The following is an 18,094-nucleotide window of genomic DNA, read 5'->3' on the forward strand; positions in this document are numbered from 1 at the left end:
TCCTTTTTATCTGTTTTGTCACATTTATGGGCATAGAGTTGTTCATATTAGTCTTTACCCTGTTAATGTCTGTAGGGTCTGTAGTGATATCTCCTCTTTCATGCCTTATATTTGTAATATATATTGTCTTCTTTTTGACACAGATAAGTAAACAGATGCCAGAAAGGAGAAATGATTCAGGTCAGGGCTGCAGAGCCAGCTGGACCACCCTTACTTCTGCTACCTTGCCTGGCTATTGGGTTGATCACCCTTTTTGAGACTCCGTATCCCTAGCCCCCAGCTTGCATATACTCCATACTCCAGGCCTAGTATGTAATTTGACGTGGAAGAACTCAACTACATACTCAGGGCTCTTGTTACCCTTGCCCTCCAAGGTGAATCCAACTTCTCAAAATGTTCTGTTGCCCTCTATCCCTGGATTCCCCACAAAAGCAAACTCAGATGGAGGGAGTAGAATAAAGGAGAGGTTGGGATGGAGGGTGGCAAATCACATAGATGGGCTACTTGCTAGAATCTGTTGGTTTGGCTTACCTGGAAAGAGGCAGTTTTGAAGTCTTCATAGTGGGAAGAGGAGATCAGGGAGGATCATCATTACTGGCAGTGACAACTTCCTCCACTTTATTAATGCTTTCCCTTTAACTTGTCTTTTTTTTTTTTTTTAAGATTTACTTATTTAGGGCTGTGGTGGGGCTTCATTGCTATGCACAGGCTTTCTCTAGTTGCAGTGAGCACAGGCTTCTCCTTGTGGTGTGTTCTTTTGTTGTGGCACATGGGCTTAGTTGCTCCATGGCATGTGGAATCCTCCTAGACCAGGGATCAAACCAGTGTCCTTTGCATGCAAAAGGATTCTTAACTCCAGACCACTAGGGAAGCCCCTCTTATCTCCTTAATCACTAGAGGGAAGGATCATAAGTCCCTAGAATGTCCAGGGCCTATTAGAGTTTACACCTAATCTTTCAAATTTTCATTCTATCATCCTCCCCAAAACCCATGTCTAGGTTGGCAAAGGAAGTGAAAGACATAGCCTTCCCTCCTTTGCTTTTCTGCTTTAACCTGAAATGGCCTCATCTTTTAATGCCATCCAGTAATGAGGTCACCAAGTGGTACTGGCTAGAACTTGAAGTTTTTCCCATATTCTGAGGATTTTCTTAACACCCACCATACTGGCTGTTTGGGAATTAGATATCAGCATGCAGAACTATGATCAGAGAACTAGAGTCTGCCTCCACTGTGTACCCCAGGATCCAAGGGCAAAATGCTAGGTCTTTTGGTTCTAAAATCCATTTTCTTTCCATTGTATCAATGCCTCTTATATTAATGCAAAATATACATTCATTTTTGTGCCAGGTGCTTCCCTTCCTCTGGTCTTTAGGGGAGAATGGTGGGGGGCAAGAAGAAAGAGGGCAAAGACAGACTCTTCTGCCAGAAGGCCGCTGGAGGGTGAGTACCACTGGCTCTGGGGGAGTTTTCCCACTCTCAGGAGTAGGTGAGTGTCTGGTCTCCCTGGCTACCTTTCTAGAGAAGCAATGTTTGAAGAAAAAAGGACCCATCGCGGTGCTTGTTGTAAATGAGAACCTCCTCTTTATTCCACGTGTAAAGGCTAGTTTCTGGAACTGGCCAGGGAAAGAGCTTGGGCCTGGCTCTACCTCCCTGTGAGTCCTAGGGTTAAAGGTCTAGATCTTGGTGACAAGGCCTTTCTCCAGGTAGGCATGAAAAGTCCCTCTCCCTCCAGTCCCAAATCAGAGAGTAGGAGCAGCCACATAGGGCAGTTCATTGGTGAGGTGTAAATCAGCTTCTGGCAGGCTCTTCCAGGCAAGCTCTAAGATCCCATACTGGGCAATGCCCATGGGGAGCATGGTCTGCACATTGTTCTGCCTGGGGAGAGGAACCACCTCCTGGAATGCCAGAGGCCCTTTATGGGCTTGAGAGCCACCACAGAGCAGGTGGTAGAACAACCGCTCTCCAGGGGCTAGCTCCGCGGCCCTTAGGGCATCTTTGTAAGTGACCTCTTGGAACTGGGGCTTTTCTCTCAGTAGCAGGTCCTGCATCAGCTTCTGGATTCGGGGAGACTTGAGCTGGTATAGCTCCATAAGACGGTTGAACTGTTCCATCCATGCAGCACTGTCTCTTGCGTATCGCTCCTGCAACATCCGCAGAACGTGGTACAGTGCCACAAACGTCTCCCACAGAGGCACCTCCTCCTTTACTTTAGAGATGGGTCGTGCCTTCTTCTCCAACTTGGGCAACCTGGCAAACCTGCTCTTATCCTTAAAAGCCAAGAAGTCTTTCTGAAACATCAGCGCCAGGGTTTGTTTTTCAACAGGGTCCAGGGCACCTGTGAAAATGTCTCTTGTGGCAGAATCATAGTATCGCATCTCCATCCCCCTGAGAGAAGTGGCTATCTGCTTCGCCCGTGCACTCCGGTAAGGCTCTCCCAGAAGATGCCAGTTGATAGCCTTCGGGTCTGGGATCCCTTTGGTAGCTAACAGAGACTTTGGTGTGGAGACAGCCAGACGTTTGAGCCAGCTCTCTTTTTCCCTTCCTTTGATGGGAGGGATCACTTTCAAGTATTTTGGACCCAAGGGCTCCTTACTGGGCTTGGAGATATGTGTGCCTCGGGATTCCATGATCTGCTTGTGATGGTACACGATGGCTTCGAGCTTGGCCAGGTGCATCCACTCTAAGTTCTCCTTTGCGGTGAGGTCTTTGAGAAGCTGGCACAATCGGTGGAAACTATCTCTGGAAAGCTGTTCTCCTGCCTCCATCTTTTCTAGGACATGGTGGATCCACTCTACATCTGAGACACTGATGTCTGTGTAGATTTCCTCAGGCAGGATTTTGGACAAAGGTAATTGTACCTCACTCTGTTTCTTCAGAGATGGATGACGCTGCAGGATCCACTGCCACTTGGCCCCCAGCGGTTTGCCTTGGAGTTTCTGAGCTTCTATGGTCTTCCTCAGTATGTGGGACAAATACGGGGTCTCTAAGTCAGGCTCCTGGGCCTCCAAAACTATATCCAAAACGTGTAGAGGCATGGGCTTATATTTCTTCAACAGTTCTTGTTTATCTATAAACCCTGCCCCTGGGAATACTCCAGGCTTCCCAAGTGCTATGGCCTTATCTTCCCAAGATATTTGTTTAGTTAGCAATGGCTCTGATATCTTTTCTTTGCTCCCCAGAACGACTGAGATCAGTTGCTTGGGAGGGCTTTCCAGTTTTACAGCACTGCTTTTGATGTCAGGGATTCTTTTTTCAATGGAAAGGAATTCTTCTCTTCCTCTTAAGTGCTTTTTCCCTTCTAGTAACTTGTATATTTTTTCTCTTTTAAAAATTGCTTTTTTCTTGTCTACCTCTTCTTCAAACAAGCTTCTGTCCTCTCTTTCCTCTTTCTCACTCAAATGTTCCATCTCTTCATCACTTGTGCTTTCCTCCTCAACCACTTCTTCTTTCCCCTCTTCCTTCTCTTCCTTTTCCAGCACTTTCTTCTTTTTTTTCTTTTTCCTTTTCTTCTTCCTCTCCTTCCCTTCTTCTTCCTCCTTCCCCAACTCCTTCTCTACCATTTTCTTCTCCTTTACCTCCTCCTCTTCCATTTCCTCCTCTTCCTCCTCCTCTTCCTCCTCCTCTTCCTCCTCCTCTTCTTCCTCCTCCTCCTCCTCAGACAAACTCTCTTGCTCTATTTCATCTAACAGGCATTCCATTTCTTCAGAAGAGATCTCCTCACTTTTCACACTTTTCACCTCATCCTCTTGACTGAGTAACTCTTCCTGTTGTGTATCAGCTGTCTTTAGCTTTTCTCTTTTTCTTGACTTATGTTTAAGGAATGACTTTGCCTCTTCTTCCTCTGTTGTTTCTTCTTCATCTGTTTCCTGTATGACATCTCTCTGTTGCCTGGCCAATATGCTTTCTTGTTCAGTAATATTTTTCTCCCTCTTTATCAATCTTCTAATTTCCTTGGCTAGTCTTCTCTGCCTCTTAGCCAGTTTCTTCTCATCTATGGTAATTTCTGGTTGTTCCTCAGAAAAATCCCATTCCTTGGCATCAAGTTCATTCTGTACCTTGTTCAATTCCCTTTCCTTAAGGACAAATAACCTCTTTAACTTTGTCATCTCTATTTCTTCCTGGGTTAGTTTCCTTTCTTCTTTAATGAGGCCTTGAAGTGTCTTTAAGACTTTGCTGCTTACTTTTAATGGTTCCTTGGAAATTCCCTTGCTTTCTTCAGTTAATTTCCTTAGTAACCTGGCTAGCTTCCTTTGTTCCTGGGCATATACTCTCTCTCCTCTGGTAAATTCCAGTTTTTCTTTGGCCATGTCTGTTTGCTCTGTGGCCAGGATCCTTTCTTCATAGAGCAATATCTTTTCCTCTAGTGACAATTTCCTCTTGATTACCTCTAGTTCATCCTTGGGTAGTCTTTTCTCTTTGGAAGTTTCTTGAGTCTCTTCCTTGAAGAGAATTTCCTTTTGCTCAGCCAGTGTCTCTTTCTCCCAGGTCAGTATTTTCATTTCCATGTCCAGTGCCTTTTCTTCCCTGGTAATAGACCAGTCACCTCTGAGCTGGTTCAATTCTTGGAACACTGCCCTTTTCCCCAGGGCTAATTTCATTTTGTCATGGGCTACTTTGTGCTGCTTCTCAGCCAGGCTTTTCTCTAATTGGGTCAGTTTCTCCTCTACGGTGGCCAGTTTCTCCTTCTTCTGGAAGAGTTTCTCCTTTTCCTCCATCAGCTTCTTTTCTATCTGAACCAGCCTATTCTTATACATGTCATATACCTCCTTCTCAGGGACTGATTTCTTTCTGCTCTGGATGAGGCTTTCTTGGAGCCGGATTAAGGTTTCCCTCCTCTGAGCCAATTTCACCTTCTCCTGAGCCAGTTTCTCCTTCTCCTGGGCCAGATTCTTTTGCCTCCAGGCCAGTATTTCCTTGGCTTTGGGAAGTTCTTCCATGTTCTGGACAAGCTTAGTCTTCTCCCAGGCCAGTTTCTGCTTATTCTTGATAAATTTCTCTGCTTTCTGGGCAATTTTTGCCTCCTTCACTGGCAGTGTTTCCATGTTCTGGGCCAGTTTCTTCTCTTCCTGGATCAGTAGCTCTTCCTCTTGGGCCAGTTTCTGCTTTTTCTCCATCAGTTGCTCCCTCTTCTCGGTAAGTTTTTCCTCTTCTCCAGGAAGTTTTACCTTGTCTTGGGCTAGTTCCTTCTCTTCTTGGATCAGCAGCTCTTCTTCCTGGGCCAAATTATGCTTATTCTCCATCAGTTGCTCCCTTTTCTGATCAAGTCCTTCCTTTTTCTCAGACAGATTTTGTTTGTCCTGGGCCAGTCTCCTCTTCTCCTGGACCAGCAGTTCTTCCTCCTGGATCACTGCTTTCTCTTCTGCATCCAGTTTCTCTTCTTGAGATGCCAGTGTCATCTCTTCCTGATCCAGCCTGTCCCCTTCATTGATCAGTTCCTCCTCTTCCTGATTCAGTTCCTCTTCTTTCAAAGCCAGTTCCTCCTCTTCCCAGGTCAGATCCTCCAATTCCTGGGCTAGTTCCTTTTCTTGCCATGCTAGATCTAGCTCTTTCTGGGCCAGTTTATCCAGTTTCTGCATCATTATCTTTTTGACCTCAGCTAGCTTCCCTCCTTTCTTTGCTATGTTCTCTTCTGCTCGGGCCAGTTTCTCCAATTTCTTGGCTAGTCTCTTCCTTTGCTGGGCCAATTTCTCTGCATCCTGGCTCAGCATTTCCTCTATTTGGGCTAGTTTTTCCTCATTCTGGATAAGCTTCCTCTCCATCTGGACCATTTTCCTGTCTTTCTCAGCCAGTTTCTCATACTCTTGGACCATTTTTCTCTCTTCCTGAGCTAGTCTCTTCTCTTCCTGTGCTAGCTTCTCCTCTTCCTGAGCCAGCTTCCTCTCTTCTTGGGCCCGTCGTCTTTCGGCCTGGGCCCGTTTTCGCTCAACCTGGGCCTGTTTGTATTCTTGGTGGATCTGCCTTTGCTCTTCTGTCATCAGTGCTTCTTCTTCTGCTGCTGTTGCTTCTGCTTCTTCTTCCTGCTCCTGAGGCAGTTCTTCCTCCAGGGTCACTTCCTCCTGAGTCACCAACATCTTCTCCCTGGCCCTGGCTGACATCTTTTCCCAGATCTGTGACCATTCATCCCATGTCCGCTTTGTCTTGTCCCTTCTGACTTGTCCCTCTTCTGCATCTGGGAGCAGCTTCTCTTCCTCCTCAGGTACTTGCTCCTCTTCCTGATGACGCTGGCTTTCCCATGTTTTCTTCCATTCATCCCACGATATCCTTGTCTCACCGAAAGCATTTTTCCATTGATCCCAGGACTTCTTCCACTCCTGCCAAGACAGTTTTATCTCATCTTTAAGTGGCTTTTTTTCTTGCTCAACCACTTTCTCCTTTAGTTTGTCCACCACCTCCACTTCCTGACTCATGCCCCTCTCTTCTTTGGCTATCTTCTTCTCTTTTTTATCCACTTTTATCTCCTGCTGGACTGCTTTCCTCTGTTTAGAAGGCTTAGAGGATTTCTTCTCTTCTTTCTTTGATATTCGTTTTCCCTTGCTTAGGTCTGGTTCTGCAAAAAGAACTTTCTTTTTCTTGCCTTTTTTTGGACTCACGTGGGTTTCCCGCAGGTCCTGAATGTCCTTTTCTGTCTTTCGCTTTTGTGTTTCTCTTGTCTCCTCTTCCATGTCTCTGATCATCATGTCCTCTCTAATTGCTGATCCGTGAATAAAAACCGGTTTCTCCTCTGGCCAGGCTACATCCCAGTCAAGGTCCTCAAGCAGTTCCTCACTGTCTTTCTTCAGCAGGGGGCAGATCTCCTGAAAGAGCTCCCAGCTGGGCTGCCGATCAGCCAGCATCTCCTGAGCCGTGGTCACTAGCTCATTGTTGAGAGCTTCTAACATTTTTGTCTGGGAACCAGATATCCTCAGGGTCATAAGACGACACAGGTCGTCCCGCCACATCGAGCTGTCTCTAGACCTGAGGCCAGGAGCTCCAGAGGCACCCCGCCCTGTGACTTGCATCGGCCTCATAATTGAGTCTGTCTTTTCAGTATGTGGAAATCCCTCATGTGTAATTTCAGTGTCTGTTACTTTCCTTTTGCGCCTCTTCATGGTTTTCTGAGATACTGATTTCCGGCCTCTTTTGTCACGTGTCTTCCTCAACATCTTCATGGTCAAGGCCACGTGATCCTTTGAGGCATCTACCTCTAAAGATTCTTGTTCATCATCTTTTGCAACCTTTAGTATACTGGAGGCTGAAGATCTAGCCTCCTCCATCTCAGTGGGTGCAGCTTCACTCTGATCACCTTCATCCTGTAAGGGACCTGGCTCGGTGACAGTTTCTTTGAGCTTCTTGAGGCTCCGCAAAAATTTTCGGGCTATAGGGAAAATCAGGAGATGCAGATAAGGAAAGCATGGGAGGCTTAGATAACACCCTTCCCAACTGAGCTAAGATGAACTGCCATAACAGAAGTAGTGACAGAGGAGGCTGAGGCCTTTAACAAGAAGGCCTTCTCCTTGCTTTATCCCCAGTGCCTTCCTTCCCTCTTCCCCTCTCCACTCTACCTCTGCTGAGTCCTACAGAGATAGGTTTTGGGGTCCCTCTTAATTTGGGTGGATCCTTCCTAGGAGGGTTCTTTTCTGTGAAAGGATCTTTTCACTTATCTCTGTTCTTCTCTGATACCTCTTGTCTTACTTTAGCCCTAAGTGCCCTGCCTCTTGGGGACCCTGAGGCATGAATCAGATTACACCATACATACTGTGCTTTCTGACTACTGGTCGGCTCCGTCTTGGGCCTTTGCTGTGCTTGAAGGCAGCTTCAGGTTCTTCAGGGACAGTATCAGTTTCCTTGGAAAGGGCAGTAAGTTCAGATGCCCCTGAGACATCTAAAGTAAAAGTAGGCTTTTCATCACCCTGGTATAAGGTCAGGTCTTCATTCAATCGCTGCGACACTTGAGTATGAAGGATTTGGAGATCTGGGGCTCGCAGTCCCAGTAGACGGTCCAAGGTTTCATCCCCAACCATTTCCTGCCTATGAAAGTCAAAGGAGAGAAAGGACCATGCTGAATCAGGGACAAGAGGGAGAACAAGAAGGAAAGAACTGTTATAGAACTGGCAGGAAACTGGGCAATGTAACTCACAGAGACAGCATATTTAGAGGAAATGATGGCCAAGAAGAAAGAAAAAGTCTAGGAAGTCAAGATGGCAATGAATGAAGTGAGCTGTATGGGGGCTTCTGAGGTAGGAGAAAAGGGTGAAAGGGGTCCTTAAAGAGGCAGGGGACAAACAGGAACAGGAAAAGAAATGGATAAAGGAGTGGGCAGTTAGGGGATCATCAGATAGTCTAGGAATGGGAAAAGACTATGAACGAAGAAAAAAGACAGGAAGAGCTCGTGAACAGAGATGAAGAGACAGTGAAGGAAGGGAAGGGGAAAATGGGGAAGAGGAAGAAGAAAATCAGAAGCTAGTAAAGAACAGAGGAAGGCACGAAGAACTTACTGCATCTCCCGGAAAGTCTCTCGATTCTGGACCAAGTTCAAGAGTGAGGTCCTAGAGTGGACTCCAGTCTCAGCCATGAGGCTCAGGGTCTTATTCCTCACTCTGTCATCTTTGTCCATTAGTCCTTGGGCCAGAGGCACGGCAAAGAGATGAGTAATCATTCCTAGACGCTTCAGCCCTTCCCAGGCCAGCTCTCGAATCAGTGGGTTGGAATTGGTTGTATCATCCAATAGACGGTGGGCTGTTTCAGAGCGCAGGGGTGGAGACACCTGGTAAGAGGCAAAGATCTGCCCAAGGGCACCAATACAGCACTGGTACTTCAGTGGAGTAGCATGGATTATAATACTGAGAATTGTCTCTATCAGGCTATTGATAGCAATTTCACTCATCTTTTTTCCCAGCCAACTGCGGTTTGCTGCGTCTGTAAGAACGGTATAAGTGATATCCTTGGACGCTCTTGTGAGGAGGAAGTCTTCATCTTCCTTTTCATGTATGTATTGTTCTGCGTCGCTTATAGCTCTTGCCCGGCTGTGCCAGAAGAAGAATTGTTGAGACTTGTCCCATTCCAGCTCCCGTACAGGTGAGTGCAGGCTGCACTGCAGGTATATCGGGCTGCCCTCTGGCCAGAGACGGGCCCGGATCACCGAGTTAGGGATGTAGCAATCTGGAGCCAAGAGCCATTTCCGCCTGTGACCAAAGTAGCACCGCAGTATCTGATAGGGGTTGAGTTCATCCCAGGTAGTCAGCTGTAGCTGGGGAGGAAGCACATAATGGAAATAAGGTGGTTTTTTCACCTGTGATACATCAACTTCCATATACCCAGAATCATGTTTGAAGGAAGAGAGTAGCACAGGGCTCCCTTGCTCATCTTCTTCAATGACATGTGGCACATTATGATCAAAGGCAATGGCCCGATGATTGACGAGACTCTCCAGACCCACCAGTTGCTGCTTCCCATGTCCAGGGTAGATGTACTTGGGCACAAACATGGTCTCGAAGGAGAAGAAGAAGCTTGGTATGAAAGGCTTAGGGACTTCGAGCACTTCATCTGTCAGACCCATAAGGGAGAGGCGAACCAGCAGGGTTGGGGGAAGCAGCTTTAAACAGGACACCAGATAAAGACTCTGGTTGAAAGTTACAAGCAGGTCACCCCGGTCATTTGCAAAGCAGAGTGGGCCAAAATGCAGTGATGAGTCCAGCATGGCTATGAGTCTCCCATGGAAGTTCCAGATCCGGACAGAGCCATCACTGCCACCCGTGACAAAAAGACTCAGGGACAGGCAGACATCAAAAGAGATGATGGTGCATTGGTGCAAAGGCAAGGTCTCTATGAACGTTGAGCCATCCTGTGAGCCAGAAGACAGAAAGTCATGGAACTTCCAGAGACGCAGGCAGTTAGTCTGGGTGATGGCACCCACTGACTTGGGCAAGAGTATCAAGTGTGTTAGCTGACAGCTGCAGAGAATGCTGGCAAGTATCCGCAGTTTCACTCTGACCCCTTCAAGCACAGCTTCTGAGAGGTGTATGTAGTCATCCATTCCATAGGAACACAGTAAAGAGTTTTCTCGGCTACCAGAGAGCCCTCCGGGCAGTGTAGAGAGGGCTAGGACAGAGCCAAAGTGAATGTATGTCTCAATCCGGGCACAGCTGTGCTGGGAGAGCACTCTAATCACACCGCTCTGGTATCCAGAGAACATGAGTCCTTCTAGACCCCGGCCCAGGTGAAAGTGCCCATAAGCCAAGCACTGTACCAGGTCCTGAGAATCTGGTGAGGTGCATAAGAGATACTTAGCCATGCAAGGGGAGCGGGTGGTGTCAAAGACCAGCACGTCTGGGCTGCCTGTTGCTACAAAGAGCTCCTCTTTATTGGGGTCATAGGCCCAATCCGTGGCCTGGTCCAGGATTGAGAAGGGCCAGGTGATGACCAGGAGATTCCCTGTTAGCGGGGACACGAAGCGCAGCAGGCCATCCTCGGTGGTGCACAGGATCCGGAACCAGTTACTGCCACAGCGGACCCGGCGCACCTGCTGGGGAGCAGAGCCACAGACATTGAAGAGGCTATAGAAGAAGGGCAGGCTGCGCAAGGAGAAAGAGTGGGTAGTCTGGCAGAAGAAAGTGGTGCCATCGATAAACTGGAGCCGATATAGCTCCTCGCCCAATTCGAGCCGCCGCAGCAGATTGCCTGAAGTCAGGTTCCACTCTTTGATTATGCCTTCCCGGCCAGCTGTGAGCAGGGTGTGGGCTTCTGGCTGGCTACGGATACAGATCACCGAAGAGAAGTGGGCCTTGAAAGTGTGGAGGGAGTGGCCCCAGTTGAGGTTCCACACTTGGATCTCCCCAGTCTTGTTTCCAGCATAAAGAAAGCCCTGTTCAGAACAGGTGAAGCAGCAGGTGATCGAGGAGCCACTGATGGTGGAAGAGAACTTCTTCACCTCTGCCAGGAGGCCATGGCCTTGGCGCTCCAGGACCCTCACCACATTCTCACACATGGCAATCAGGGAGCCGTTGGGGCCATTCAGCATGATGTCATGGATGAACTCGTCACCAGGCAGGGCGACCATGTGAGCTATTTGGAGACCCCTGCCGCTGCGCTCAATGGTCCAGGTGACCACTGCCCCCAGGATGCCCGACAGAAGCATCTTCATTCCTGGGTCATAGCAGAGGCAGGTGATGTTAAAGCGACAGGGTACTACCCCCAGGGATTTGAATGACCGAAGGTGGTCCCCAAAGAGCCGCAGGAGCAGGTCACCACAGTAGACCACAAGGATATGAAAGGAACCTGTGTGGACCATGGACTGGATGGGTGGCAGCCGATCTGTCATGGAGAACATTCTCTTCTCCACCATGTCCTCAGTCTTGCTCTTCATCCATACTACAGCCTGAGAGAGAATAAGATGGAAACTATCTAGGATAGGTAGCAGAAGAGGAAAGGGCATAATAGTCAGCTATTTTTTCTTGCTAAGGAGAAGCTGGAAGATCCTAGAGTGACTTTACCCACTAGTTTGAGGAAGTAGAAATACTGTAAAATCAGGAAACCGAGGACTCTTTCCCTAACCCTGGCCTACTTTAGGAGAAGAATAAAATCTAGTCAACATGGAGATGGTAACTGGAGAAAGGATGAAGGAGGACTCCTGGGTCCAGATCATGTTCACTCAAGGGGTATATCTTCCTGGATTAATCTAGGGTCAGAAGTTACATGGGCATGGCCCTCACTTAGAATGGGCTAAGGAGAAGAAAGACTGGGGAGTTTTACCTGTATTTCTTTTGTGCTTGTTGTCACCCAAGAGAGGGAAGAAAAGAAGTGGGCATCACTGAAGTAGTAGCATATAAGCGGCATGTTTTGAGGATGGCGAGACTCTTTGAACAGGATCTGGGACCGGTCACTCAACACAACTACATCAGTCTTCAGGTCATCTAAATTTTGCTGGGAAGTGGCATGGCATTAAACTCAGAGACCAGAAACACATATACAATAAATATATTCTCACGCCAAGTCACAATCTAAACCATTGTCAAAGTTCTGCCTCAGCCCCAAGGACCACTCCTGTGACCCCCACACATGCAGTTTATCACCTGTGGGACACCTGCACTACACAAGCGTGGGACAAAACCCTCAACACAAGGGTGAGCCAAACCACTGTAGGGCCTATGTGGCGTCAGGGGAAACTGATATTCCTTCCAATGTGAAGTTAGCTATACCTGTCCTTGAACACTTTCCCTTCTGTCTAATAGGGTACATATGTCATGAAAGAAACATTTAACAGATTATCAAGGCAAGTACACTGCCATATGCCCACATGTAAAGTAACAGGGTGTCCCAAAAGTCAGTGCAGCTTTATTAAAGCCTAAAATTGCACTAAGTAAGACTTTTAGGACATGCTACCTGGCCTTTAAATTTGACAGAGGACAATAACCTATCTCTACACACACACATACACACATATGTATAAATGATCCCATGGTGATCAAGCATGTGCTATGAAACATGCACCTGGCATCCTTCTACAAAGAGCCAAGCCACAGCAAACCTGACGTTGGCAAATGTTTTCTGATGCCTTCTTCCTTCTTGTCTAGAAAAATCTCTCTTTCCAGAGGGTGAGTTCTTCTGACAGTGCTCCAAAGTGTTCACCTCTCACTATCAAAATGTCCCAGCGAGAGGTCTCTAGGCTCACTTGGAAGTTGATGGCCCACTTCCTGCTATGGGGATAGTTGTCCTTATGATTTTCCCTGCCTGCTTCCTCTTTCCATAGATGATCTATGTGCCTCTAAAAGGCTCATAACTGTTCTGACAGATAGGGGCCAATAACATGTCTGTCCTACATATACATTACCTTGCTTTTCTGTATCATGTCACTTAGAAGGTATTTAAAGTCCTTCCACAGGGGGATGAGTCTGGGAGAAGTCATCACGTCGATTATCTGCTGGTCTTCCTCAGGACTGTTGTTTAAAAACCGGTGGGAATCTTAAAAAGGCCAGCTTAGCCACTGCTGCTTTTTGAGAGCTGGAAATCAGAAGTCCAGAGCCATGAACTCATGCTTATTGGACACTTTTTGAACGTCAAGAACTATGCATAAGACATACGTTCTTAGGAGAAGAAGGGGACGACAGAGGACGAGATGGTTGAATGGCATCACCAACTCAATGACATGAATTTGAGCAAGCTCTGGGAGATGGTGAAGGACAGGGAAGCCTGGCGTGCTGCAGTCCATGGAGTTGCAAAGAGTCAGACATGACTGAGTGACTGAACAACAGCAGCAACCCGGAGAGGTAGATATCTCATTTGAGAAAACTGAGGCTTGGAGAGTGTAAAGAAAGGAAATGGGGCTTGAATCTTAGCATGGGCTGTCAGATCCAATAGGATATTCTAGGGGAAGGAAGCAGAGAAACCTAAAGGGGCTGGAAAGGAATACTGTCACTGGCAAATAGTTATTCTTTATTGGTGGTGGGCTGTCAAGAGAGCTTTTTGCAAGGGCTAATGGCACCCCACTCCAGTACTCTTGCCTGGAAAATCCCACGGATGGAGGAGCCTGGTGGGTTGCAGTCCATGGGGTTGCTAAGAGTCGGACACGACTGAGCGACTTCACTTTCACTTTTCACTTTTATGCATTGGAGAGGGAAATGGAAACCCACTCCAGTGTTCTTGCCTGGAGAATCCCAGAGACAGGGGAGCCTGGTGGGCTGCCGTCTATGGGGTCGCATAGAGTCGGACATGACTGAAGCAACTTAGCAGCAGCAGTAGTTCCCAAAGTGTGGTCCTACATCATGATTCCTGGGGGAGAGGTTCTTCTTAAAATGCAGATCCTAAGGTACTGAGGGCTTCCCTGATAGCTCAGCTGGTAAAGAATCCACCTGCAATGCAGGAGACCACAGTTTGATTTCTGGGTCAGGAAAATCTGCTGTAGAAGGCATAGGTTACCCACTCCAGTATCTTGGGCTTTCCTGGTAGGCTCAGCTGGTAAAGAACCACCTGCAATGCGGGAGACCTGCACTGGGTTCGATCCCTGGGTTGGGAAGATCCCCTGGAGAAAGGAAAGGCTATCCACGCCAGTATTCTGGCCTGGAGAATGCCATGGACTGTATAATCCATGGGGTCGCAAAGAGTTGGACATGACTGAGTGACTTACACTTTCAGGTACTGAAGCAGAACCATGACAGTGGGATCCTGAGTCCTTCCATTTTAACAAGCTCCCTAGGTGACTCAGTGGATGTTTTAAGTTTGACTCCTGAAACAGGAAATCATCAAGATAAAAGGCGCCCAGGACTAAGAGTCAGCCCCACGTAGTCCAGCTGGAGAAAGAATCCCATCATTCAGCCATGCAGGCTTTCCCAGGCTTGTGGAATCAAGTCACTTTCTTGTGTGTGATACATCTGCTAGTCAACTTCTTCCTCCCATTCCCTTCTCTCTAGCCTTCGTGAGGATAAACCTCTACTTTTTCTGACTGGATGTGAATAAAGCCTACTTTTAACGAGTCCCCTTTGTCAGGGAGTCTATCATTACTGGTCTGATGATGGACTTGTTTTCCTTATTTGTACTGATAATATGAAAATGCCAGTCTCGCCTACTTCACAGGATTGTTGCAAGGATCAAAGATGATAATTCCTGTGAATACCTTTTAAAGTATACTCTGAAGCAACAGACAATCATGACTGCTGTTTTTAGGCTAGTTTGGTTCTCCAGAGAAGTAGTTATTTCCTCCCAACCTATACTTTGTACTTTTCAGTTGCTCTGGAAACATTATAGCTAAATTTATAGTCTGGCCAGCAGGGGGCAGTGGAAGCCATCCTTGCACCTGCCAGATGAAGGAAAACTGGTGGACTTAAAAAAAGTAGTCGTCCCCAAAGGGCGATCCTCAGGACAGCAGCATCATCACCTGGGAACATGTTAGGAATTCAAATTACCAGGCCCTACCCTCAACCTACTAAATTGTAAAGTCATAAGGGTAGGGCCCAAAATTGAGTTTTAAACAGCCAATCTTAAAGTCTGGGAACCGGTGGTTTGGAGAACTCTTGGAATTCCAGGTCATTTGGCCGGGGCATCCCGAGGTAAGGTCAGCAGAACCCACCGTCTGGCATGGCTAAGCCTAGACTGTGTGTTTCCACAGAGACATGATGGCTGGATCTGGGGCAGGGGGAGCAGCAGGCAAAACTTATCATCATCTCATGTGTAGGGTGGGTAAGAGCCCTCCCCCACTCAAAAAAAAACCCCCACATCCATCACTTCATGAGTTCTCGAAAGAATTCTGAGAGGCAGATCCCGTCACCTCCATTGTATGGATAAAAAATGTGAATTCAGAGAGGTAAAGGATGCAAAGAGAGTTACACATGGTAGGCTCTTAAGACTCAACCCACAGTTCAGGATTCTCCTAGCCTTTCAGAGAAGCAGGAGGCTCTCCCAGCTGAGGCTAAGTGCACTCTCTGCCTCACAAACCCACTGATGGGAGCTGGGGACTGGCTTTCAGACATTAGCATCCTATGTTTCTTCTCTCCCAAAACCTGCGTGCTGCCCTCCTGCTGTATATCTTTTTCCATTCTATTTCCCTGTGACCCTGCACTTGCTGACCGCCTTTGAGGAACCCCTGTGACCTGCTGAAATGGATCGGTGGGTGGCCCCTCAGGCCAGGGCTCCATAGCTCAGAACTACACCCGCCACGCACCCCAGCTCCTTCTTGAGGCCCCAGAGCTACTGAGAGAGTGGTTGCTTGAAGTCAACAAATCTGCCGTCACTGCCATAAGTTTCTGTTTTTCCTAATATCTCCTCTGGGTTCAGCTTCTCTCGACCAGCCTATAAAAAGCAAGTGGTTGGGACCCTTGGGGGCATATTCTTTGGAGGTTAGTAAGAAAGAAGTCCTCCTACCCCCAAACCTCTGTTTGTTGTTATTTTGGGAAGTTTTGTTTGTTCATCTTTTTTGTGGGATCTTAGTTCCCCGACCAGGGATCAAATGTGTGCCCCCTGCAGTGGAAGCAGAGTCTAATCACTGAAATGCCAGGGAATTCCCTGTTTGTTTGTTTTTGTTGTTGTTGTTCTTTTGGCCACTTTCTCCCATCTCATACACTGGTCTCCTTAGAGGAAACCTCTCCTATAATCTCCCACTTTGATTCCCTAATCGCATTACCTGTCCTTAAAAGCAAGTCCGGAGTGAGCTTCAGCTTAAGCATTCAGTGTAAGCCCAATGATTTTGACTTTTTAATATCCTGATAACCGAAAGATGATCTAATGGGAAGTCATGCAGCCAACCTAGGGGAGTCAGTATGTGGGGGCCGAGATATGGTATGTAATACTGACTACGGAGACAAACTAGGTCTATTATTGGACACTGATGCTGGCACCACATCCTTTTTCTTAACTGCAGTCCCTTCCAAGGTACAGTGCTCTGTTGATGGTGGTGGGATGAAAGGCCAGCAACCTGTGAGCCCTGCCTTTGTAATACAGAGAAATGACTCTAGGGGGCACTGCACTCCATGTGACTGTTAGGCCCTGTTTAAGAGGGAAAAGAACAAAGTATTGTTGAGTATGTGTAACAGGGAAACCTGACCACCCTAAAGAATAGTGATGTGTGCTCCACACTGTGAGGTAAAGCCCTGCATGGATCCTATAGCCTTGCAGGTGGCTCTTATGTTTGGGGACAGCGATGCAGAAAGCCCAGCTGGCATCAGTTGACTATAAAGTCAGAGGGACTGGAAAGCCAGAGGGCAATCTCGGCTTACTCTGTTTTTTTTTGTTTTTGAATGACATTTCTAATAAAGAGCTAAAGTCTGTCCCCAAGGCCTGGGACCATTACTCTGGTCTTATAAGTGATGTCACAGCTAGGGCTGGGACTGGAAAACATTTAACACACTTTATGGAAAGAAACAGTTTTCCAGGCTGAAAAACATGTATTACCAGGGTAGGCAAGTTCCTATTGGGTGAAGAATTATCCATCCAGCATGGGAGTAATGATAGCATCCAGAAATGATTAAGGTTGTAAAGTGGTAGCTAGGTATTTTACATATATTGTTTTAATACTATACAATAATTCTGTGACTTAGCTATCATCCTCCACTAATTGATAGCTCAGTCACAGAATGGACATGGAACATAACATACTAACAAAACATACTAAGAAACATATACTAAAAAGAAAGTCACTTGTCCTATTTCCCCTTCAGAAAGGTAACTCTGTGTTCTGTACACACACAAGGATGTATGTGGAAAAATACCACTTTTCTTACACAAATGTTAGTATGCTATATTGTTGTTTGGTCACTAAGTCATGTCAGATTCTTTTGCAATCACATGGACTCTAGCCTATCAGGCTCCCCTGTCCATGGGATTTCCCAGGGAAGAATACTGGGGCTGGTTGCCATTTCCTTCTCCAGGGGATCTTTCAGACCCAGGGATTGAACCCGTGTCTCCTACACTGGCAGGTGGATTCTTTATTGCTGAGCCACCAGGGAAGCCCAGGTGCTATACACTGCATTTTTCTCACTTAATAATCTTAAAGATTAACTCATATTAAAACATACAGTTCTGTCTCATTTTTCAACAGTTGTCAGCTGCATGGTACATTGTCTGGCTGAACTATCATTTATTTATCTAACGTCCATTAATAGAAATTGGGCAGTTTCCAGCCTTTTGCTATAACCCATGCCACAAATGAATATTTTTGTTAATGCCTCACAGTTTTAATTGGAGAAGGCAATGGCACCCCACTCCAGTACTCTTGCCTGGAGAATCCCATGGACGGAGGAGCCCGGTAGGCTGCAGACCATGGGGTTGCTAAGAGTCCTAAACGACTGAGCGACTTCACTTTCACTTTTCACTTTCATGCATTGGAGAAGGAAATGGCAACCCACTCCAGTGTTCTTGCCTGGAGAATACCAGGGACGGCAGAGCCTGGTGGGTTGCCGTCTGTGGGGTCGCACAGAGTCGGACACGACTGAAGCGACTTAGCAGCAGCAGCATTAGCACAGTTTTAATTAACTTAAAATTTAAAACTGAAGCAATGTAAACCTTTTTTCATTAAACATAACTTATTTTAGATATACTGGCTTAAATTAATAAAATTTCACCTGTTTAATTTTTTAATGTAAATTTTAAAGTTGCAGATTTGGCTTGCATCATACTTCTATTAGACAATATT

General features: G+C 46.8%; 1 protein-coding gene and 1 long non-coding RNA gene across 2 annotated transcripts; one reads left to right on the top strand and one right to left on the bottom strand.

Moving 5' to 3' along the window:
• Window positions 1-1,558: 1,558 nt before the first annotated feature.
• On the bottom strand, window positions 1,559-12,888 carry WDR87 (WD repeat domain 87). Its single transcript, XM_024979037.2, has 5 exons — window positions 12,806-12,888; window positions 11,728-11,898; window positions 8,475-11,353; window positions 7,736-8,007; window positions 1,559-7,354 (listed from the first exon to the last, which is right to left on the bottom strand). Exons 1-5 carry the CDS (start codon window positions 12,878-12,880, stop codon window positions 1,740-1,742), a joined length of 9,012 nt encoding a protein of 3,003 aa, XP_024834805.1. The 5' UTR covers window positions 12,881-12,888; the 3' UTR covers window positions 1,559-1,739.
• Window positions 8,972-15,295, top strand: LOC132342844 (uncharacterized). The gene is made up of 3 exons (XR_009491386.1): window positions 8,972-9,054; window positions 11,760-13,241; window positions 14,107-15,295. It is a non-coding gene; the product is annotated as an uncharacterized lncRNA (long non-coding RNA).
• The last annotated feature ends 2,799 nt before the right edge of the window (window positions 15,296-18,094 follow it).

The sequence above is a fragment of the Bos taurus genome, chromosome 18 (genome assembly GCF_002263795.3).
Source record: "Bos taurus isolate L1 Dominette 01449 registration number 42190680 breed Hereford chromosome 18, ARS-UCD2.0, whole genome shotgun sequence".
Classification (NCBI taxonomy): domain Eukaryota; kingdom Metazoa; phylum Chordata; class Mammalia; order Artiodactyla; family Bovidae; genus Bos; species Bos taurus.